The sequence below is a fragment of the Phalaenopsis equestris genome, unplaced genomic scaffold, assembly GCF_001263595.1.
Source record: "Phalaenopsis equestris unplaced genomic scaffold, ASM126359v1 Scaffold000598, whole genome shotgun sequence".
Taxonomy (NCBI): Eukaryota; Viridiplantae; Streptophyta; class Magnoliopsida; order Asparagales; family Orchidaceae; genus Phalaenopsis; species Phalaenopsis equestris.
This window is the reverse complement of record NW_018165038.1, coordinates 107,495-132,507: the sequence shown is the minus strand read 5'-3', so window position 1 is coordinate 132,507 and position 25,013 is coordinate 107,495. Positions and strand designations below refer to the sequence as shown.

Genomic DNA, 25,013 nt, shown 5'->3' with positions numbered 1-25,013 from the left:
GCCACGGAAGCACCTCAGACCGAGCGGCCAACCTAGTGGCAGCGAGGGAAACATCGGAAAGAGGAGGAGAAATGTCATTCAAGTGTACCAGGGAACAAGCTTCCCAGAGTCAAACTACCAAGAAAAGAAAAGCCACAGCTCATAAAGACTGGCATCGCTTCGGGAAGGAAGGCCGCGGGCAGCAGCATGTCAGGCAAGGACGAGCGGGGTCAACCCTCCCTCGCGCGGAGGAAGATGAGTTCGGTCGGCTTGAGAACGAGAAAGGGAAAGGGCTAGGCACGCGAACGGAAGAGGGAAAGGAGACAGAGCTCGGGTGCGTGCGTTAGAGGAGTTAGGGCTTAAAGAGGAAAGGGAAAACGGGAAAAATGATTAATTAATATGTATATAAATATATATATATATAAACATATATATATAGATATATATTAATTAAAACACAATTTATTCGCGCGCGGCGACGCGACAAAATGGGTGTCCTTCCCGGGCAAAATTGACGTTCCAGACGCGTTGGCACAGTCCGTTTCGTCATCCGGGGTCGCTCGGACGACGTCGTCGACAATCGGGTCAAAACGCGTCAAAATTTAAATTTCACAAAATTTCGACCCGCGATCGATCGTCCCAAAAGGTTTAATTGAGCATTGGATAAGTAACAATGCAGGCAATGCGAATTGCGGCGATCAGACATATCGACTCTCCGAATCCCTCGACAAATAACAGTGCAAGCGATGCGAATCGTGGCGATCAAACGCGTCGACTCTCCGAATTGCGAAGTTTGTGCGCGAGAGTGCGAATTATGCAAAAGGCCACCCTAAGGCTCAGGAAGGTCCGATAGGGAATCCCTTTTGGGTTTCCTCGTGTTGGTTTCGTCCTTCTAAGTGCTAAAAGTTGATATCACACACGCTAAACTCCAGAAGGGGACGGAAGCGGGTCGAACTAAAACGAGGCGGGTCCCACTTCTATGGTTCTAAGATAGTCAAAGGAAGATTCCTAAGGCTAGATCCTAAACCCTAAGCGAAAGACTAGACCTCACGAAAATTGAGGTCAACATATCGGGATAAATATTGAGAAGTTTGCCGAAATTCTACCTACTTTGGAATGAGCAGCAACATATTACCGGGCAGAGTCATCTCAAATTTTTCTTGGAGGTTTCAAAGTAGAAGTGTGAAGAATTACTAAGCAAATATTTGGATTGTTGAGAATAACATGGACACGATATACGTGCTAAGATATGAGTATCCATGATATTACTATTTTTGTTTTCCTAGCATGATATTTAAAAGCCCAAATTTTCATTGCAATGTCTTTACTAAATGATACCTGGATGGATAATCACACTTGTTTAACTACTTGTTTAACGCCAACCATTGGCACATTGTATCTAGGTTTTGGGTCCTTGGCACCAATAGGCAGTTCTCTTTGCTAAAATTTTATATATTATGTTTATAGTCCAAAACTCCATGACTAGTACTGCATTGTGTCTTTTTTATAGTTTAACGGCTATTCATCTACATATAGTTTTCCATGATGTTAACCAAAAACTTTTTAGTGGCATTAAAGCTAATGGCTTTGGTACCATGGAAAAACCATGTGGAGACTATCCATTGATGGATCCTGGCCTTTTTGAATCACATATATTGGAATGGTGTAATAACTTTTTTTGAGGTATTTTAAGTAATATCATGGTTTCGCATGCGTTCTTATTTTTGCAGAGAGATCGCTTGATGGAAGAAATAAAGAAAAGTAAGGTATGCATATAGCTTCTTTTGTTGTGTTTTTATTATTTATTTTTTTTATGTTCCTTCATCATTCTTTTTTTTTTTGTTTATTTTTTAAATAGCATGGTGAAATACCTTTCTTTCTTTCTAACATAGATATCTTTTGAGGTGGTAGTTAAACTATATTTAAGATTTAACATTGTTTATGTTGTTAAAAGTTTTGACTCAATTAACTTCTTGTTGAAATGATATTAGTATGAGATAGAATCCATCATAATGAGTGAAATTGTTGTGTGAGATGTAATGTTGGATGATTAAGGGTCTAAGGTTATTAACGTAGCCTAAATTTAGATTCAAAATAAGAAGATCTAAAAACTCACAATCCACCTACATAACCTCTGCAATCAAGAGTGTTTTCTTGCAAGTCAGAGAGCTGATGGCCAAATAGTTGCCATGAGGCAAGTGATGAAGCACGCAAGTATACGTGTCAAGTAATATGTGATTTTACAAGTCCGCGTGTTGGTCCCACAAGGAAAGGTTTAAGTTCAATCTCGACTGATGAATATCTAGTTTACTAATTTAGAGGACCTAGTTTGATTTGATCACAATTGCGAGTTTCAAATCTTACTATCCTAAGCAAATCAGAAAAGAAAACAAAGCAAGATTAGGAAACACCGGAAGTACTAAGTTTAGGTGTTCTTCAGTGAATAAAACTCTTGTGTTTTTGTGATACAAGTGTTGCGTGTTTTGTGGTTTTTCTAGTGATTCCCCTACATGATAATTGTTAGTCAGGGATAACAGTTCTTTTAAAAAAAAGTTGAAATTCATATTTACAGTTAAGTTGCGCTTAACCATACAATGTTTCCCAGGATTTTTTTCAAATCCCCTATCTAGATTGGAAAGCCCTAATGTTAATATGCTTATTTTACTAGATCTTTGTGAGTTAACTTATTTGTTTCTGGGTAGAAGTCCTAGATCACAAATAGTTTAAACTTTCTAACGAACGAGATCAGAAGTAAACAAAGTTCAAAATATTAATCCAACAACTTGCATACTCGAAAAGCGCAGTAAACGTTACAAGGACATCACATGCTGGAAAAACCATGGAAACTATTATCCTAACGTCAAAGAAGCATGAAAGAAATTTAGCTACAAGACATGCGGCGAAAAAGCAAAACGAGTCATTGAAATCATTGAAAACCAATACATAGATGGAAATAAAAACATACAAAAAGTTTTGCTTTCCATCACAACATCGATCCTCGCCTTACAATGAATATGCTTTAGGAATAACCTCTTGCACAACAGCTGCAATCCCTCTTTTATAAATCCCTCTCAAAAACATAAAAAACATACCAAGAAATCACCATAAGGGCTTCTTCCTTCAAGGAGGAAGAGAGAAACCTATAAGGCACTCAAAGAAACTCTTCTCACTAGAAACCTTAGCCTCCAGTTGTCCAAAGATGTCCCCATCAGTTTAAGGAATGTATTTATAGCCCAAGCTCTTCCCAAAGGCAAGAGATCCTCCCAAATTTATAATCTGCGTATTGGGCGTGTCCGCACCTGTGCCTAGCACCGGTGCGCTGTATCTGGATTGTGTCCGACATGGGTGCACTAGCTAAGAGAGAAGCAAGCGCAGGTGCGTAATGTACATGGCGTTGGGGCGTTGGGCCTTTTATTGCTTGCAAGGCGTGGGGATGCTGGCTTCGTGGCACGGACGGGCCCTGATTGTGGCACGGGTATGCTGCATGCTATGTCTTGCAACTGTCCTAGATCGGTCCTGGCACAGGTGCGCTTGAACTGAGTGCGAGTGCACTCTCTTTTGGTATCCTGACGGGGGTGCGCTGCACCATGGGCATGGGTGTGCCCGTTTGATTTTACTCCTTTTGCTATCAATTTGCCTCGTTTTCTCCCCCAAGTGGCTTAAATCATATAATCTGCACAACATAACAAAAATACTTTTCCCAAATGTCATATGGTCATAAAATATACCATAAACATAGATTAAAGTGCAGGAAAGTTGCACTTGTTTTATTCATATCAAGAGTTAATAAACTATAGGAACTTATGTCTATAGGAAACTACAATCTTAAATTTTGAATAAACTCTGATATAACACTAGGGGAAATGTATTTAAATAAACTGTCTACATTAGCAAAAACTATTGCTGAGTTTCTCCATTACATTAAATAAAGTCAAAGATAAGGTGCCGGTTTTTCTTAATTGATATGACATATGATATAATATAAAATCATATATAATATTCTCTTACATTAACTATGTGGGCTTGTGTTCATTGCAAACTGCAACTTTGGATCTATATAAAACATAATATAACGTTAAGGGAAATTTAGTTAAAATATGCCTCCTGAATTTCTCCCATCACTTCAAATAAATTCAAAGATATGGTGTTGGTTTTCTTGATTGATTTGACTTATGCTATAATAAGAGCTTCAACATATATTGATATATGATACATTGTAAGATATCTTATTAGAGTATAGTAAAATGTAGGGCAACATAACAGAGTATAATATGATCTATTATAATCCCGTTTATCTATTTCAAACAATAATTTAATTGCTGTAAAAATCTGAAAATTTTTAAGAAAAATATTGAATCAGCTCAAAATTTGAGCAACAATCAACACAATTGATAAAGAAAATCCTATACGTTTCATGCTTTACAAAATTCTAGTAATGCACATAAACCTAAAAATAAACAAATTAAATAAGAATAAGGATACAAATTACCTAAACATAGAACTAGGACTCACACTCATACAAGAAGAATTGCTCTCAAAAGTAGTTTTTAACAACTGCAAAGCACTTGAAGGATACACATCCGACAAACACACATGTAAGAATTAAAGAAAATTAGAATGCTTATTATACTCAATGCTAGATATTTTTTACGTCTCAATTATCTTATTTATAGTCTACAACCCAAAATAAGAATTTTCTCAGAATTTGTGAAAATCTATTCAAACACAATAGGTTTCAATACATCAAGAATTCCAACAACATCAAGTCATTTCATAAAAAATACAGTTCCCTGTTTAAAGTTTAATTTTTAGGTGCAGGTGCAACATAAATAATTTAGTCAAGAGAAGCAGAAAGTACCCTTTAAATTCAGTTCATAGTAGTTGTTGGTTTGATTATGAAATCTAGTATGTTGAATTGGAATTCAATAATTGAATCTAAATCTTGTAGCTATGAACTAAATCTAATAGAATATTCAAAATACGATAGAATACAACACACTGTTATAGGAGTTGTCATTATCGACATGCTCAACACTGAATAAACAAAATAAAAATAATTACAATTGTAAAATTAATAGTACTCATCACTTGCAGTGCATTCGATGGTGTGCTCGTTCAGATGTACATCAACATTTCATCTGAAAATAATCATGCAATTAAAATTTTGCTGATAAATTATTGATTTTTATTTGTTGAGGATACTTTTGGGGCTTCGAAAATTCGATGCCCTGAACCCTCATCGTTGATAATTTTGTATTTGATATTCCAGGTGAAATTTTTATTAGACAGATTAGACTTTAGAAAGACAGTAATTAGAGATTTCACCCTCATTTTATGATGGCTTTTTGATCTAGGATTTGAGGTTTTCTATAGATGCAAGCCTCTATGATTAGTTACCCCTCATAGTAACGGTGGTAATGGGAGAACACTTTTGATTGAGGTTAATCATTAAACACTACATATTCAACATATAGTAACAACAAACTTAGGGTTTTAGGTCGATCAATTTATTATCTTGAGATTAAAGCGGTTGGTGGGGAAAACGTGGATGAAATATATCATGGTTATGTCGTCCCACGTTATTGTGGTCCCTGATTTACTTAGTGAAAGGAGGTCGTTGATCCTACTTTATTGAAAGATTCTTGTTAGTAACTATGAGCTTCGTCGTCCATGAGATTCTTGTAAATCTGAGGCGCATGCTTGTCTAAGGGACAAATTTAAGTCGATATTAGATAATAAAATGGCTTTATGCTAATTAAATATACCGTTATTATTCACAACTCAAATAATTTAAATTCGTTAGAAATCATGAGCTGCAGTCGTGACCATAACATAATGATGTCTTTTGATGACAAACCACACATCATAGGGCTCTGGTCTTAATCGCTACTTTTGTGAAGTTGTTGGGCCAAATCATTCAGACAGAGGACTCGAGTCACACCCTTATTGGCTTGAGATTATTTTATGTGATAATGATACACTCGATATGATATTCACTTTTTGTAAACAAAAGTCAGCTAGAAATTTATTACCCTCAACAAATTATTATAAAGGGTGGATGGAGTTTTTTTTTTAACTTATAAGTGATTGATTTTAACTTAGATGTTTCAGTTTGTTATTCTAAAAATTAGATTTAAAAACTAGCTCTTCCAGATGGTATTTTAAATCAATATGACCATAATTGAGGAACTAGACACTTGAATTACTTATGCTTGAAATTTATTTGAAATTTGATAGTTGAATATCTATAAATTATCAGTTTTGTCAACTCCAGTTCTTATGAAGAAGAGAATCATACTAAGTGATTTGGACATGTAAATTCCAACATTTGTGATTTGAACATTATTGAAATAATAATACAAGTCAGAGGTAATTTATTCATAGAAATTAGGCCAGATAAAATATTTTTATTCACTAACACAAAGCAACATAACTCAAATACATACATATAAGAGCCTACAACCCGAGAGGCAAGGGATCTCTCCCATTACCTACTATTCAAGAGAAGGCAATCTCTCCAAACCCTAAACTTATAAGACTCGATGCCAAAATCTCATGCATAACCTAATCCTAAGCATATTAAAGTTGATTTATACCCGCGATAGTAGCGAATAAAAGACTAAATTGCCTTAGGCATCGATCTAACATTATTCCTCTCCCAAAAAGACAATTTATTCTCAAGGTGGAAAAAAACTGCTATTTGGCCAAGTCATATTGCTTTCACATGTCGTCATCATTTGACAATCCTTTTTATTTAATCACAAATTCATAGCGACCCTCTTGAGTTCAAAATGCCAACTTGTACACTTGATTAAAATAAATGATGGTTCATTGACATTGCATGAGGACTACACCTAACCCATCGCCCGAAGCATTCATCTCTACAATGAAAGGTTGGTTGACATTAGATAATGCCGACATTGGTACACTCTTCATGGCCTGTTTTAACTTCTCAAAAGTTTGGGTCTTCGCTTTCCGCACTGAAAATTATCCTTCTTCAATTTCTCCGTCAATGACCACAAATTCCGGTAGTATCATATAATTCCCATAAATCTTCTCAAACTATTCAATGTCTTACGTAATGGCCACTCCCATATAGTTGTCACCTTTGATGGATACACTGACACCAAGGTCTTGCTCAAACTAGGGTTTCTTGCGCAAACTATGGTCATTGCAAAACACCACTATTTTATCTCCCTTTGAAAATTCTATGTTCAAGAGTTTCCCATTCATCCCCGTCTCTCCTAAGGATTGCAATCATTTCATACCCAATATCATGTCAGTGCTCTCTAAATTCAAGAGAAGAAAATCTTCCATCACTTGAATGCCTGACAGTGTTAAAATCAATCATTTACAAGCTCCCCTGCTCTTCTCCACATGTCCCATCCCCATCATGACTTCTAATCTTTTTGTGTTCATCAACTCAAGCCCCAATTGCTTCATTACTAGAGTAAAGATGAAGTTGTGGATGACCTCACTGTCTATTAACAAAACTATTCCTTGCTTTTCGATCGATTCTCGAAGTTTCATAGTATGGTTTAGGCTCTGTTTGGCGCAGCTGCAGTTGCGCTGCCCCAAAAAACTGTTGCGGAGAAGCTGACTGCCTGTTTGGTGCAGCTGCGTAAAAACAGTTGTGAAGCTGCTGTTTCTGGAAAAATGACCATGTTGCCCCATTTTGTAAAACTATTTCAAATAAGACTGTAAAACTTCAGAAGCAAAAATTCATTTCTAAATATAATAAAAAAAGTTCGGATACACCACTCACTTAACAGTGAGTCCCAAAAGTGCTAAATTTTTTTTTTTGAAATAATTACACATATGCAACACATTCTTATGTATTTACATACGTAACACATAAACTTTAATTTTTAGAAAAATTTGCATAATATTTTGGAGGCCATAAAAAAGAGTTGGTAGCATAACTATAGTAAAGTTAATTTAAGTGTTAGGTATGTAAATATATGAAATTAATTATTGTTATGGAATACATTTAAGCGTTAGATATGTGTATATATGAATTGATTAATATATGTTAAAAATTTAAGTATTTGATAGGTAAATATATGAAATACATGACTCATGAAAGGAATGTATTGAATTGGGTAGCATAAATGTATTAAATATATTTTTTCATTCATGTTCTCAAATTATTTATATATTCTCCATTAAGGAATTTACATTTTATTTAAGTACTTATTAATGAACTAATTAATTTAAATATTATTTAAATACACGAATTAAGTGATATGCATGTGTTCACCCATTTTAATTTTATTTAAGTTCCTTTAGATGAATCTGACAAACACAATTTTATTCAGCAAAACATGATGTCAGACTAGCACAAAAACTCAACAACAAATTCAATATAAAGAACTCCAAGATTAATGAGCAAAAAAGTAGTCCAAAACAATTACAGAATTACAGATAGACATTTCACGTCACAGTGACATTCAAGAGAGCAAAAAAGAAGTCTAAAATAATTACAATGACAACTAATGAGATGATTATATTATTTTTAACATTCAGATAGTGTAGCTCTCGTGCTAGACTTTCCTTGAGTGTTGTTCTTCATTACCGATTATTGTCATCAGGGGAATCCGCCGAATTGTCTGCCCAACAGAAGAAGTGACACTGTTCTGCAATGCTCCGTGGGCAGTTATAGAACTTTCTCCTATAACTGTGTGGCCAACGTGATGTCAACAGGAAAGTTTGGAGGCCATAGTGACAAAGCAGTTGTCGGGATGCCCCGTAAATCTTTGAGCTCATGTTTTTCTGATTGCAATAGTAGAGAAAATAACAACCAAATATTTTTAGTATAAAATGAAACAGTACATCAAATCATTTCATTCAATATAATCAAACTAACTGTAGAACTGTAGTGGAACTTTAAACACTGCTCCAGTTATTGCATTTTCTTTCTTTATTCAAAACAAGACATTAACTTTTGTATAATGAACATATTTTAACACATCATTGTCAAACGTTCAATCTCACCATAGATAATTCTTAAGCAGAAGCAAAAAAAATGACAAGGAAACCAACTTCTTGTAACCATTGAAAAAACTCATACTTGCCTCAGTACATTCAGACAACGTGTTCTCAACTAATAACACAGATGCAACAGTTATGCTTAGAGGCAACGATTTTTCCAGCTGCACCAAGACCATTCATTGAAGAAGCAGAGAACCTTGAAGATCCATGAAGAAGGACAAGATCACCGGCAATGTACATGAAATTCATGCACTTGCTAAACAAATTGACCACTATACAATAATTTTTTGGTAAAAAACTTAATTTCATTCATTAAACTCTTGCAAATAACAAAGAAAATTGAAATCAAGCGAAAGTGTGAAAACTGTCATAAACAGACACTCTAACAAAAGAGTTTTATTGAAAGCGTTGCACTAAAACAACCCTTAAACTCATTAGTTCCTTTGGAGGGTGAAGCATTGCTCATGTGTTCAAACAGAGAAATGAATTCAGGTCTCAATCTTCATCCATTGGCATCAATATGAAGAACATATAACAACTGTATGATAAAAAAAAAAAAAAAACATAACAGACCTCAACTTCTCCTAAACTGCAAGAAGTTTTACGCTTTAAGTGAACAATAGGTTGCTCGAATATATAGAGAAGTGACGACGGAATTGGACAATCACAATCTCAAATTCATCTTAATTTCGTCCAATAGAACATCCAAGACAGGTTCGCTACATCAGAGAGGTGGATCTCCAAAGGAAGCACTTAAATTCATTCTTTCGGATTCATGGAAGATGATTTACATCAATGTGATATTAAAGTGAAGATAAATTACAGTAAATAACTACATATCATGATGATGGTGCTCAAATGTAGTCAAACTTGCTTAACTACATAACATATGAAATTCAACAAAGCTAAAGACCACTTCAAAATGTAGGATATGTTTTTTCATAGTTGACTTAAAACCATTTGCTGAATGCGACATTTTGTACGGATTACTACATATGATCACAAATTTGACTACCTTAATTTAACACATCCCAATACCTAACAATATGATGTTATATCTATCAATAATTATGCCATTGATCCTTACAGGAATGATTATTTTTAAATTAATTCCATACTGCAAAGGATTCTTAATCTATACTACTTCAATGACAAAAAGTAAACGCATTTGCTGAATAGCAACATAGCTAAGAGGAAAAAAACAAACATTTCTAAAAATAATCGTTATTGCCGACAGCAGTGGTACACCCAGATCAATTCAATAAAAATCATGCCCTTTTACTAATCTCCCGCCCTGAAAAACAATGTTGCTCTCCCTTAGCTTTAAAATGACCCCTATTATTCTTTTTCTTTTTTTCTTTTTTTTTTCAAATAAAAGAATTACAAATCTAAGCATGATGAATCAACATCTAATCCAAAAGCACTTAAATAACCTGACTGAACCACCCAATATTCGATGAAATGCATCCAAACACATGCTACATATATATCTTACTTATAAAGAGGATAAAAAAGAAGGCATTCGGCTTATTTAAAGAAACATGATAGTTATTAATGGATTTGATCAAACAAAGATGAACCTTAAACGGGAGGGAAGAACTTGATCATTTCAAGAAGCCAATGCCGGTTCCCTTCTGCCATACAGGCTCAAAGAAAGTGATTGAGGCAATAAGTGTCGCACAACAAAAACTAGTGAAGAGTTAGGACCGCGTCATGCAGATCAGGTTGACAGAGCACAAAGCATAGGGCTATGATGAACCTATGCCCTATATTACTCGACGAACCTTTGTGAAAAGCGAATAGGAATTGCTTGAAACATTGAAAAAGGGGAAAGCAAAGTATTTACCTCGGAGAAGCCGGAGAACCACCACTGAGGAGAGAGCGACGCTGAGAATGGGGGAAGATTTTCACGAAATCGGTGGTGCAGTAGGGCGACGGAGCTCGGCGTCGGCTTCGCGAGAACGGTCGTGCATTAGGGCAGAAATATCTCGGTTGAGAGGGATATGCGGGGGCAATGCCGATAATATTCGGTTGAGAACGCGGGCCGCGGGGTAGAACCTGCGTTCGGCCGAATTTCTCAACGCCAGCCCGCCACCGCCCCTTCAAACGAAAATAAAAAATTGCGGCCTTGGGCCGTGACGCGAAAAAAAAGCGAGGCCAAACTGAGCCTTAGTATTAACCCCACCACTGAGTTTAATGCGATTTCTGCCACATCCAAGTGAGGTTGTTACTCCTATTCCACCATAGTTTTTTTTTTTTTTATCCTCTACTTTCTCGTTACACACTGTGAGAACCTGCAATATTTGGTCATTGCAACGTCCCGTGGCGAATTTCTCATCATATCGAAAGCATAACGCATTGGCTCGCTTATTTTGAATCTCTATCTCTGAAGACACTTGTGTTGCCCCAGGTCGTGACTCTTTGTCCTATGGAGCCTCATATCATCGTAATTGTAGAAGTTCGGCATGACGCTCCACATGTGTTGTGCCAGTCCAACCGAGCTAATTCCATAGTTTCATATCATCAGGCGAAGTGATGTTTAAATCTATGGCTTCAACCCTTTTATGAAGTTGTTTTCCAACATTTCTTCTGATATCCCTCTCAAATAAATGGATATCATTTCAAATTTCTCTTTAAGCTCCATGATGAACCCTTCCTGGACCAATGCAAAAAATCGCTCGTGTAAATCCCATCCTCAAGTGGTTCTGAAACACTTCAACAATCGGTTATTGAATTCTTCCCATGTTTTGATTGGCTGACCTTGTTCCCTCTACCGATACCAAGCTAAAGTCTTCACTTCCAAACACATGGCTGCCACCATCAATTTTTCTTCTCCCTTTATCCTATTAAAAACAAAGACTCTTTTCCACGCGATAAACCCAACCACAAGCATCATCTCATCTCCTTCAAAGATTGATATCTTCAACTGTCTTATGCATGAGTCTCTTCCCAATTTCCTCAATCGAACTTCATTCCTCCCATGAAGCGAGTTTTGGGTTCTCTTCTTCGACCCACATTCATTTCCTTTCTTCCATAAATCTGGCACACCCCATAATTACCTTGCCATCCTCCATAGGGTCCCGAATCGCATTCTGCCTGGAAGGCTGCTACAACAAAAGACACTAGCGCAATTGGATGCAGCCCTCTGTTGGTGTCCCACCCACTGTGGTTTCTTGTTCCAGGTAGAACCCTTTAAGGGTCTATTTGGGGCAGCTGCAACTGTGAAGCTGTTGCAGAAGAAGTTGATCAAAAAGTTGCGGTGACGATTATAATTTTTTTTGAAAAAGTCACATTGTAGCTTTCTATTAGCCACTGTATTTATTCAAATCAGGTAGCAAAACACAACTTTCGACTAAAGTTTTTTTAAAAAGCAAACAAAAAATAGTTTTGTCAATAAAAAAAAACTACTGTGTAGCACTACAGCGCCCCCAAACGCAGCCTAAATCGATATTCTCTCACCCGAATCACCCATCGTCCAATTTGCCTTCTGTCGCTCGTTGCACTTGTCTGGATGTTGTGTTATTCCCTCCAAGTGTTGTTGCTTGAGTCCTCTTTAAATTCCTTCTCTCGATCCCTCTGTATGAGGCGACAATTTTGTGTAAAACTCCATGTCTTCTTTATCATTTCTTCTAAGGTTGTAAATCTGTGCTTAATGGACAAAAACCGCCTCTTTGCAGGAGAAGCTCCGCCAGTTTGATCTGATTAAGCTCACCTTTTTCTTTAATTTCTTCTCTAAATCATCTACTTTTTTGGCCGCCATTACTCCCTTGAAAATTTTGAAACTACTTGAAGCCGCATTCCAGTTGCTGGCTTTCTAGCTATCTCAAATCTTGATTGCATTGCGAGGTTCAGTGATGGGAGGTGCCGTATGTCGCAATCCTGTTACTGGCTTTCTAGCTAACTAGAATGACAACTGTTTCGAGAGATTAAATCACCAATGTGTTGCCCCTGTGTGCTGCGAACCTGTTGTTGCTTCCCATCTAGCTCGAGTCACAACTGTCTCGTGAGGTGTGGTCATGTTGATATACCACGATCTTGTCAATTAGGAAGGACAGAAATTAGACAGCTAAATTAGAAGTTTTCTATAATTAGGAGATTCCTTATTTAAATTATTTCAATTTCTTTATTCTGATTAAATTATTTCCAATTTCTTTATTCTGATTTATTTCCCTGTTATGATTATTCATTATTAAGTTAGCTAAAATAGATCATACAAAATATTTTGTACCTAAAATAGATTGTAAGATTATTATTTAATGGAATGAAAGCAAAGGGAAAAAGACATCGAGCCTATTCATGATTCAACCTAATCGCGTAAAACTTTGACTTGATATCAGTTTTGTCCTAACCACCGATAGTCGTTGGAGAACCGTTAAGACTACCTTCCCACCGGCCTTCTTGCAGGAAGAGATGAATTATTTTTTTGCCTTGATTCGCCCATCTGACAAAACCCCTCGCAATTGAAGCAGACACGACTCTGCACGCTCCGCCTTGGAATAATTCAAAGGGATCTTCGTCCCCTGTGATTGCTTCATCCGTTTGTTCGTCTGGTGAACCCGACATGAATCGCTCGTTTACTCGTCGACTGCTAGTCTGCTTTATATAAATCGTCCTCTGCGTCGTCTGGATAGCTCTTTCGGTTCGTCTAAACCCTCGTCTGCCTCGTCTGGACTGCTCGACTGCTTTGGAGACTTCGTCTGCTCTGCTCGACTGCTTCGACAACATCGTTTGAACTGCTCGCCTGCTCGTCTACTCACCTGAATTGCTTAGCCTGCTCATTTGGCTCACTCGATCCGATTTTTCGGTCTCCTGGATTGCTTCGCCTGTTCCGGCTGCTTCGCTTGACTGTCTGCCTTGACTGTTTGGTCGATTAATCGGTTTTGCCTGGTTCCTTCTCTCGTGTCTGGTTCTAGCTCCGATCTACGATCCTGTCTATTTGTTGTCTCGTCTGCAATCTGCGTTCTCGTCCACTTCGTTTGCTTCTGCTTCAACAACTTTGGCTTTATCTTCGGCTTTGATACTCAAGGATGGTCGACATATTTCAACGTCGAGATCCTTCCTAGATCTTTTGGCACCTAAGGATCGTAGGCTTCAGCTTCGGATTCCTTTCCTTCGGTCTCAGGCCGAATTCAAGGCAGTGTACTATCTTTTGGTTCTTTTGGGTTTTCTTTAGATGTTTTTTGGATCTGTTAGGTTGATTTCAATCAATGATTTGGAATTCTCGTCATCTGGAATCTCTCGTCGTTTGATTATTTCTTCGCCTACGTCGTCTTCCTGCTACTTCGTCTTTCTCTTCGATCAGTCGGTCTCGACAGAGCTTCTCCTTTGTTCGAACTCCACCCGCAGCGACTTCCGCTTATGCATTATTTTCTTTTGCATGTCAACGAGACATTCCCTCTTTTTTAGTTGCACGCCTGATCTCGGCTTCAACACTTTTGGCGTGAAGTTCAGGGAACAAATCTTCCTCGTAGTCGCCAGAAGAATCAATAAAATTTAGATCATATAACAGGATGCGAATCCTACTTGTGGGCTATGATCGGTAGCATTTGGATCGTGTAATTGTATCATTCTTGTGGGCTATGATCGGTAGCATTTGGATCATGTAATTAGATCATTCTTGTGGGCTATGATCGGCTGCATTTGGATCGTGTAACTGGACGCGAATCCTTCTTGTGGATATAATTTGAATTTCTGGACGGCAATGAAAGAGGATTTCTTGCTTTTCTTTGTTCAAATCATATTTTGGTTCAAGTGTTGTTTCTGAGGCTTCGACATTCTCGGTTTCGGCATCTTCGGCCCTGACACTCACGACTTGAAGATTGTTGGTCCCGACGAAGTTTCTTGTTGGTCCAACAATCTTCGAGTCATGAGTGTTGAAGCCGATTGTGTTGAAGCTGAGAAAGCCGAAGTCTCAGAGACAACTCCTGAACCATAATATGATTTGAGCAAAGAAAAGCAAGAAATTCTTTATCGTTGCCATCCAGAAATTCGAATTGTAGCCACAAGAAAGATTCGCATTCAGTTACACGATCCAAATGCTACCGATCCTGGCCCACAAGAAGGATCCAGTTACACGATCCAAATGCTACAGATCCTAGCCACAAGAAGGGTCCGATTACACGATCCAAATGCTACTGATTGACATGATAACAAAGCCAAATTTTTTCTATGACCATCGGTAGTGGTTGGAGGACCATCAAGACTCCCCTCCCGCCGTCCTTCTTGCGAGAAGGGAGGAACTATTTCTTTGTCCTGATTCTTTCATCTGACAAAGCCCCTCGCAACGGAAGTAGACACGACTCTGCACGCTCCACCTTGGAATAGTTCGGAGGGATCTTCGTCCACTGCGACTGCTCCGACCGTCTGCTCGTTTGATGAACCTGACGTGAATCGCTTGTCTTCTCATCTGCTTGATCTAAACCGTCGTCTGCTTTGCCTGGACAGTCCGTCTGGTTCGCCTAAACCTCGTTTGCCTCCTGAACTGCTTGACTGCTTCGGCGACTTCGTCTGCTCTGCTCGACTGCTTCGGTGACTTCGTCTGTACTGCTCGATTGCTTCGGTGACTTCGTCTGTACTGCTCGTTTACTTACCTGAACTGCTTTATCTGCTCGTTTGGCTCGCTCGATCGGGCTATTCGGTTTCCTGAATTGCTCTCCTGCTCGGCTGCTTCGCTTGATCGTCTACTTTGACCGTTCAATCGATTAATTGCTTTTGCCTGGTTCTGTCTCCTGCGATTGGTTCTAGCTGCGATCTGAGATCCTATCCGTTTGTTGTCTCGTTTGCAATATGCGATCTCATCCACTTTGTTCACTTCGTTCGCTTCTGCTTCAACAACTTCAAGTTTATCTTCGGCTTCGATGCTTAAGGATAGTCCGTGTATTTCAACATCGAAATCCTTTTTAGATCTTTCAGTACTCAAGGATCGTAAGCTTAGGCTTCAAATTCCTCTCCTTCGGTTTCAGGCCGAATTCAAGGCAGTGCACGATCTTTTGGTTTTTTTGGTTCTCTTTAGATTTTTTTTGATCTCTTAGGTTGATTTCGATCAATGATTTGGAATTCTCGTCTGTTCGGCGTCTGATTATTTGTTCACCTATGTCGTGTTCGTTCTACTTCGTCTTTCTCTTCTAGTCGTTTGGTTTCGACAGAGCCTCTTGTTCGAACTCCACCCGCAGCGACTCCCACTTCTTCGCCACCTTCATCTGCACGCCAACGGGACATTCCCTTTTTTTATCTGCACGCCTGATCTCGGCTTCAGCACTTTTGACATGAAGTTTAGAGAACAATTTGTTATCGCAGTCGTCGGAAGAATAAATAGCATTTGAATCATATAACAGGACGCAAATCCTACTTGTGGGCTATGATCAGTAGCATTTGGATCGTGTAACTGGACGCGAATCCTTCTTGTGGCTATAATTTGAATTTTTGGATGACGACGATAGATGATTTCTTTCTTTTCTTTGCTCAGATCATATTATGGTTCAGGTGTTGTCTCTGAGGCTTCAACATTCTCGACTTCGACATCTTTGACTTCGACACTCACGACTTGAGGATTGTTGGTCCCGACAAAGTTTCTTGTTGGCAAATTGATGCTTCTTGATCGGTCAACATCAATTTGAGGGTGGATGTCAATCAGGAAGGACGAAAATTAGCAGCTAAATTAGGAATTTTCTATAATTAGGAGTTTCCTTATTTAAATTATTTCCAATTTCTTTGTTCTGATTTATTTTCTTGTTAGCTGAATATTTAGATTATGAATGTGCATTATTAAGTTAGCTAAAATAGATTATACAAAATATTTTGTACCTAATATAGATTGTAAGATTATTATTTATTTGAATGAAAGCAAAGGGAAAATGCATCGAACCTATTCAGGATTCAACCTATTCACACAAAAATTTGACAAATCTCATCATTGCTTCCGAGCTAGCTGAAATCATGTCAATATGGCTAGGGTTCCCATCGATCTTGAATGTATCACAATCCCCCCGCTTCCTAGCTAGCTTAGTTTGTGATTTGTATCGTGATATTCGGTCTAAAGGCGAATCAACCAAGTTGGTGAGGATGCCTCAACATTAAAAAAGGATCGTTGCTTTGATACCAATTTGATACGAACGCGAGCCAAATTTTCCACGGAATTTGGGGTAAACAAAATATTTCTCTTTACTAACTCAAAACAACAAAACTCAAATATCTAAAAATAACCACTAAAATTGGAATGGTAGGTGATCTCTCCCAACAACTATAATTTGAGACTTAGACTATCTGTCTCAAACCCTAAACCTAAGACTCGTGACCACAATCTCATGCATAACCTAACCCTAAGCACAATAAGTTCTATTTATATTTCACAATAATAAATTATAAAAGGCTAAATTACCCTTTGACACTGGTATAACAAATTTATAGACTTGTTAATTACAGTCCTTAAGATGAGGGTGATCAAACTAATTGAGTGGGACTTACAACTTTGCTCTATAGACACTGTCGTCCAATTGAAAGCTTATATAATTTAAATGTCTTGAATTTGATTTTAAAATGCAGATTTTATAACTTTAAGATAAGTGTAAACTTTTTGAGAAGGAAATTTGTATGCTTTTCAAAATGAAAGTTATTTAAGCGGAAATTTCATTTGAACCCGCGTATTATTCTCAGATGATTTAAGTTTAAACATTTACTCAATTTTGGTGGAACACATGCGGGTGGATTATTATTAATTTTGAGCTATTCCCCACAACATTCACATATTATTTTTTAAAACTTCTAGCACTTTAATCGGAACACATGCGAGCAAAAAATTTATTTATGTGGCTATTTTAGATAATTTTGTTTGCTTAAGGCAATTCATAGGATTTTAATACATGAATTCAATCAATAATTTCCTTGGAAGACACATCTAAGACTTGAAATTATATAAAATTGTCTTATTTGAATGAATACTTTGATGTATGCAAATATTCATTTTAAGCCTTGAAAATACTGCCATATGTTTGCTTGTAATTATACTGACAATCTAGTGGCAAGAATGTCTACCGAGTCTTTATTTTAGCATTTTTAAAAATGTTATTTATGTTTTTATTTAGCCCAAATTTATGATATTTTATATGAAAGTCTTTTTGAAATTCAAATATTTCATATTTAAGTCAATTTTAATAAGTTCAAATGATTCAAATTTAACTTATTTTGCAAGTTTAAAAAGTCCACATTTGAATTATTTTTCAAGTCTTGGAGCCTAAATTTGAATTATTTTTCAATTATTAAATCCAAAATTTGAGTTATTTTTCAAGCCTAAGAGCTTAAATTTGAATTATTTTTCAAATCTTCAGGCCAATTTTAAATAATTTTGCAAGTTTAAGTACTTATGTGTCATTTTATAATGTTTAAATAGACCAAAATTTTTAATCATTTGCAAGTCTAAATCACCCAAAATTTCGACAGTCTCTCGATATCTCCCTCTCTTAGGGGGCATTGGAGAGAGTGCCAACCTTCCTGATTATCTTCAAAGACGCGTTGGTCAGTGTCGTGAGACATTACAATCAGGTGATAATATTTCTTAACCCATGTTCTGAAAAGATTCATGCCCTTAATTAACTTGCAATAAGCCAACTTTCAATCCTGCATTTTCGTGAACTTGTACTTGATTTTTTTTTACTGTTAGTTAATTCCTTGGTCAGATGCTCGAGTTTCCTAGAGCAACTAATTAAATTTTGCTTTTTTTTATGAAAAATTTCCTCGAATGAGTATATAAATTTCTCTTAACAGGTACTCAAACTTCCTCGAAACGGGCATTTAAAAAATTTCCCGATTTTTTATAAAAATTTTCTTGAATGAATACTTAAATTTTTCTAAATGAAATTTAATTTTTTGGACAAGTATTTGAATTTTTTCGAACGAATATTTTAAAAGAAAAATCCCCTGCATACATCTTTTCAAGCTAGTTCAACGCCAATAGCGATGTCGGAATGACATAATTGGTGAAACAAAAATAGAATACAATTTTTAGAGTTTAGATTTTTTCTTTCAGTCTTCTGTTGATTTTTTTTCTCTTTGTATTTGTGTGTTTCAAGCTATGCTTTGAATTGTTGTTTTGTTATTCTTGAGTCTCAGCATTTTTCTTCTTTTATGAGTAATGTTGGGCGTGACCTTCATTTTTCTTAAAAAAAAAATCAATTTTTTTAACAATATATAATATGTAATGTGTAATGTATCATGCAAATCATAAAGTTGGTGAACTTTGTTTTTGGGTTAAGGTAAGCGGCTTGAATAGGAAGAAACAGAGGGTTGAGTGGGTGTTTTGCTGCAGCTTGATTTTACATTGAATGAGATTTATCAAATGTTGTTAAATTCGGTTTTATCAAACTCAATGCAGATCTTGTGAGGGCAAGCGACGGCGAGCAATGTTCGTAAATCTGCCTAATAGATGGATTAAACAAATCTGGGTTTACATCATTTATTTAATGGAACGCGAGCAATATCCACAAAATGCAAAAATTATTGATTTAATCGAACGGTGGATTTTAATTTTTATATTTTTACGTTTGGCGAGATTTAAGTTATATCCATGGCTAAATTCTGTAAATAGTATGGAACAACAATTGGGCTCTCAACTATTGGTCTCGATTTGGGTGAATACAGGGAACAAAGTCGGGTGAGTGCATTGGGTTCTCTGCGAACAGAGAGGAAGGAACAGTGCGGTTTCGGGTTGGAGGTGAAGGATTTCCGTGCAGGGAAGGCAAGGTTTCAATTCGGGGAAGGCAAGAGCGAAGGCTATGCTTGCGGTACAGGGCTTCAACAAGGTAGTGTCACACGTGAAATAGAGCAGGGAGGACTTTCGAATTGTAGACAGTGGAGGGAGAGAAAGAAAGGGAATTGTGGATGTCTTTGTATGCCGCAATCCGGTCGTTGGCTTTTCTTGTAGCAATAATCATGATTGTATCGCGAGGGAGATGGCGCCAAAAGAAAGAAAGATGGGAGTTTTGAAGGTCTCCCATTGTTGCCTTCTCATTTTGTTTTTGTTGCAACTTTATCGCGAGAAGACAAGCGCTAATTTGTGAACACTAGGAGGGAGAGTAGGGTTCGCATGATCCTCCAAAGCAGCAAGGATTTCTCGATCACGAAGAGGATGGGAGATGGTTTCAGCTTCGGCTCCTGTTTCGGCTTTGGCTCCTGTTTCGGCTCCGCAGTAATAGCCTACAATGCAGAGCTGGGCCTCCATTGTTGGCCTCGGTTCGAATAGGAAGAACTTCTTCAGCTTCATGCATGAATGGGAATGGTTGAGTCTTAGGCGGTGTTTGATATGCTATTTACTGGCGGATTAACGTATGGATTTAACGTAAATTCACCAAACACAAATTCGGCGCTTCTAAATCTTACCGTCAGCCTAAATCCATAAATTTCTCTGCCGTGACGATAATCTCGGGTTTACTAAATCCGATCTTGAGGCGACTTTAAGAAAATAATTTCTTGCTTCTCTCTTTTTCTATTAAATTCGAAAACGAAAGCCAAATACTTTTTATGGATTTAACTGAAATAATACCAAATAAAAATTTGGATTTAATATCACTGGATTTAATAAATTTGAATTTATTGGATTTAGTAAATTCTACTTGACTTAAATCCAAGATGCAGCCAAACACCCCCTTAGCAGGATTAGGTATTTATGGGATGTGAGTGAGTCCGGTGGGGGCAGTTAAGGTTTTAATTTTAATTTATTCTCCTTTTCTTTTTAATGAATTTTGAGAGTCCATAGCTTTCATTGGTATTCATATATTGTTTTTGGCCTCTAGGCCAGTACTTATATACTTGTATTTTGCAGAAACATTCGATGAGTGGGGTGGTTTGTTTATGAACTCTCTTTTTTCCTCGTCTATAGATTGAAATTTGCAGCTTAAAATGTAATATCCATGATGATATTTACCTTTGGTTCTGTAGAAAATGGCCTGCTTAGAAGTTGAATCCTCAGGAGTTGTGTGGGGTAAAGTTTCTCATTATCAGATACATATTCGGCTTAATTAAATTTATTTTTTTATTTGGAGTATTTACATACATACCACACGGTTCTTATCTATTAACATATCAACCACCCAAATTTCAATTTTTACGTACAAACCACCTGATTCCTATGATGTTTTCAGCATAAGGTTAAGTGGTCTATAGGTAACAATTGAAGTTTAGGTGGTTGATATGTTAATACATAGAAATTGGGTGGTAGGTATGTAAATCTCCCTTTTTATTTCAAACTATTTTGTGGGGTTTTCTACAGTTTTATTTTGTTATTTCTTTTGCTTGCATGGATGTGGTTGCAGAAAACTGTTTTACGTCGCAGAATAATCCGAATACAAATTGTACCAGTTACAACAGATGTGTTTTACAGGTCAGCTGCCATTTTCTTATGATTACAAGTTAAAACAATGTAGACATGTTTGTTTGTTTGTTTTTATGTATTTTTCTAATTATTTTCTGCTTGAAAGTATATCATTGTCCTTATTTCTTTTTTCTATTCTGCATATCTTGATGGGATCTTTTGTCATAATTAAGATCAGGATCCATACATGTATTTAAAACTAGGAAGATTTATATACATCCCCCTTAATTCCTATATATTTGCATATCTAACACCTAAACTTCGATTTTTACGTACATGTCACCTAACTCTGCATGAAAAGTTGTATTTCACTTTTTAAAAGTTAAAATGGTGGCATTTTTTAGATGATATGAAAGATTTGGGTGGTATAAATGTCAAAAGTAAAGTTTAGGTGTTAGATATGTCAGTACATAGGTGCTATGTATGTAAATGCCCCGTAAAACTATTATTGTTTTGCTGTGTTAAAATCCAGCAAACCATTGACACATGACCTACTTTTATTAGGTAGTTGTATTCTTCATTTATTATGGTATTTGTAATATGCTGTTCCATATGGATTCTTTATTAAAAAATTAACTTTACGCTGTAATTTGCCTCATATTTATTAAAATAGGAGATATATCACGCTTGTGCTGTTGCTCATGTTCTCATTGATGAAATTTCCTGTTAAAATGTTGGTAAATTCACCAGTACCTTAGCTATGTTATGTTGCTTTGAAAATGCTTCACAAGTATTAGTTTTATCCTGTTAAAATGTTACGTAATGTCCTGTTGTATGGAAAAAGTCATAGTTTTTTTTTTATTTAACCATTTACACTTCAGAAATAACATACTTGATAATTAGTTATGAAGGTATAGTAGGTTTTAACTTGGGAGATTGAATCCTAAAATAATCACACCTTTTCTAGTTTCTATCTTTCCTTTTCCAATTTTAGTGGTTTAGCATGATTGATTGATGATTTCTTTTCTCCATTGTTTAAATGATTTCAATGCCTACGAAAAGCCTGAAAATTTCCCCTATCATTTCACAAGATGAGCCTTTTTGTTTTCTTTTTCTCCAATTTCTATATCAATTTCTTTGTTGCTTGGATAACATTAGGGTTTCTCCAGGAAATATGAGTCTTATAAATCTCTTTCTTACCTTGAATGAAGTTGATTAGGGTTTTTGTTTTCTTAACTCTGTTCTATAATTTCTTTGCAAGATACTTTTGAGGTGTGTTGACCTCACTTTTGGTTGAGGTTTAATTTTCCCTCTTTAGTAGCCTAAGGTCTAGCCATAGGACTTTTCTGTTGACTATTCATAGAAAATTAGAAAAGTGTTGACCTCACTTTTGGTTGAGGTTTAGTTTTCCCTCTTTAGAAGCCTAACGTCTAGCCATAGGACTTTTCTGTTGACTATTCCTAGAAAACTAGAAAAGAAACCTTCACCTTTAGAAATTCTAAACTTCTCTTTGCTTAACTTGAAGTTCCACATATTGGTCATAACCTCTGACACTTAGTAGGTGGGGTCAATATGGCGGAGCTCAAGGTGAATCCCCATAGGACTGCTTGGCTTTAGAATTGACCCTGGATGTTGGTCTGGAGCTAGTTCACCCACTGCTCCCTCATTTTCATTCCCATTTACTCATAACCCCAAATCCAACTTGTTGACTTTGATCCCTTGATCCTTTGGGAGACTTATGTAGATAGTCTCCTAGACCCTCTAGCCCTAGGCTGGGGCTTAGCTAGCACCAGTACATAAAGGACCCAAATTGAGACTCCTTTGGTCCGTGGCTCAAATCAGAATGGTTGACACATCGATTCACCAAAATACCCAACTCAGTCTTTTGTCCCTGAAACCAACTTAAACACTTCAATTGAATTCAATTTGATCCCAATTTACCCCAATTTCAGTTCTAAACTCAAATTCATCTTTCATATGATTCTTTCATCTTTCATATGATAAATTCAAACTAAATGTCAACCCAATTGTCCCATACTTTGAGCCCAATTTCAACTTAAATCTGAAACTCCCAGTTTTGCCCCAATTTAGTCATTTCTTCAAATGTCATCAAATCGAATGCCCAAATCCCAAAATTAGCACCCAATTTATATTGAGAACTATTTATGACATTCCCCAATACCATTTTGAACCATCAATTTGGACCTAACCCATCCTTGACCTAACCCAAACTCAAGTTTAATCCAACACCCCAAAATTGACCAAGTGACCAAAATCTTCAAATTGACCCATCAAATCAACTCAAAATCACTTCAAATCTTTTATAAACATCTCATGACAACCATTCACACCATCCTGATCAATTGAGCTCGAATAAAAATTTTGACGGAAATCGAATTTAAATTGTTTTTGACCGGATCGGCGACAAGGTTGTCCGGACAACCCCGGATGACGAAACGGACTGTGTCGGCGTGTCCGAAACATCGATGTTGTCTAAGGGAGATGTTCATTTCACGACGAAGACGCGTCTGGGAGAAAATACACAAAATTGAGCATATTATAATTTATATTATTATTATTATAATATAATATTTTCCCCTCTTCTTCCTAAAAAAAAAATCAAAATCCCTAAATCCATCGCCCGAAGCTTTCTCTCCCTCACTTGTTCGCGACCGAACCCTCGCTCGAAGCTCCCTCTCCCGTTGGCGACCGGGCCAACCGAGACTCCCTCCTCGAGCCGCACGCCTCTCGCCCCATCTCCTGCATCTTCCTCCTCAAGCCGCCGTTTATCGCCGTTTTCCCTCCTCCCTCGGCATCGGGCCACCATGGGTAGGTTTAGGTGAGCTCTTCTTCTCCTTCGTGGCTATAAAACCCCATTTAGGGGAAGGTTCAATGGCTGGCCGAAATTTTGGAGAGTGGGGGAGGTTCTGCCGAAATTTTGAGTGATTCTCACCCTTCGGTTGGTCTGTGCTTTGTGTGCTTGGAGCTTTGCCGTTTGATCCTCCCTAGTTCGAAGCTCTCCTTCTTCTTTCTCGCAGGCAGTTGAGGGTAAGGCTCTCTTCTCCTTTTCTCTACCTTGGTTGGTTGATCTGTGAGGTATTTTCACTTAAGAGAGATGTTCTTCATACTACAATAAAGGATTTCTTTCATATTTTGCTTTTATTTTCAAAATAATGAATGGATTCCTGGTTTGCTACCTGATACTTTTTAAAGGTTGTATTAAGCCCAGGACCATTTAAAATGGGTTTAAAGGGCAAGAAGGATGTTGCAAACTTCTCGATTTAATGTGGCAAATCTCTTTGGGATTCAGTTCATATCTTGATGCAGAATTATTCAATTATGTTATCTCCTCACATAAATTCTGAAGCAAAGTTGTTTGATATGAGAAGTTAGGAAGACTTGTATGCATCTCTGTGTTGGGAAACGAAGGGGGTAGTACTGAAGTTTTTTTATCAAGCTTATGATGAAACTTTGATTACTTATTTGGTACTTAACTTGAGAAGCTTTGATTCTTTATCGTTGAAAACATGGGTAGTTCATTTTTTTTTTATTATAAAGATTGAATCGCAATCATGATTTTAGAGATAATTTTTACTTGTCTTACCTTCCCCGTTATCAAGCCTAATGTCACCTCCCAAAAGAGCTCTTTTGGGAGGTGACAAGTGGTATCAGAGCAGATTACTGCCTGCCAGGTGTGTGGACTCTCCATGGTCCAGTGGGACCCTCGGTGGAGCCGATCCGT

At 37.0% G+C, this 25,013-nt stretch overlaps 1 protein-coding gene across 2 annotated transcripts in view; it reads left to right on the top strand.

Annotated features, from left to right (window-relative positions):
- LOC110029601 (E3 ubiquitin-protein ligase RFWD3-like) overlaps window positions 1-25,013 on the top strand; it is a 73,598-nt gene that overhangs the window by 24,017 nt on the left and 24,568 nt on the right. For both annotated transcript variants that reach the window (XM_020731956.1, XM_020731957.1), the window contains exons 5-7: window positions 1,710-1,745; window positions 20,899-20,941; window positions 21,273-21,340. In XM_020731956.1, the coding sequence (XP_020587615.1) occupies window positions 1,710-1,745; window positions 20,899-20,941; window positions 21,273-21,340 (147 nt within the window). The remainder of the gene's footprint in view (window positions 1-1,709; window positions 1,746-20,898; window positions 20,942-21,272; window positions 21,341-25,013) is intronic.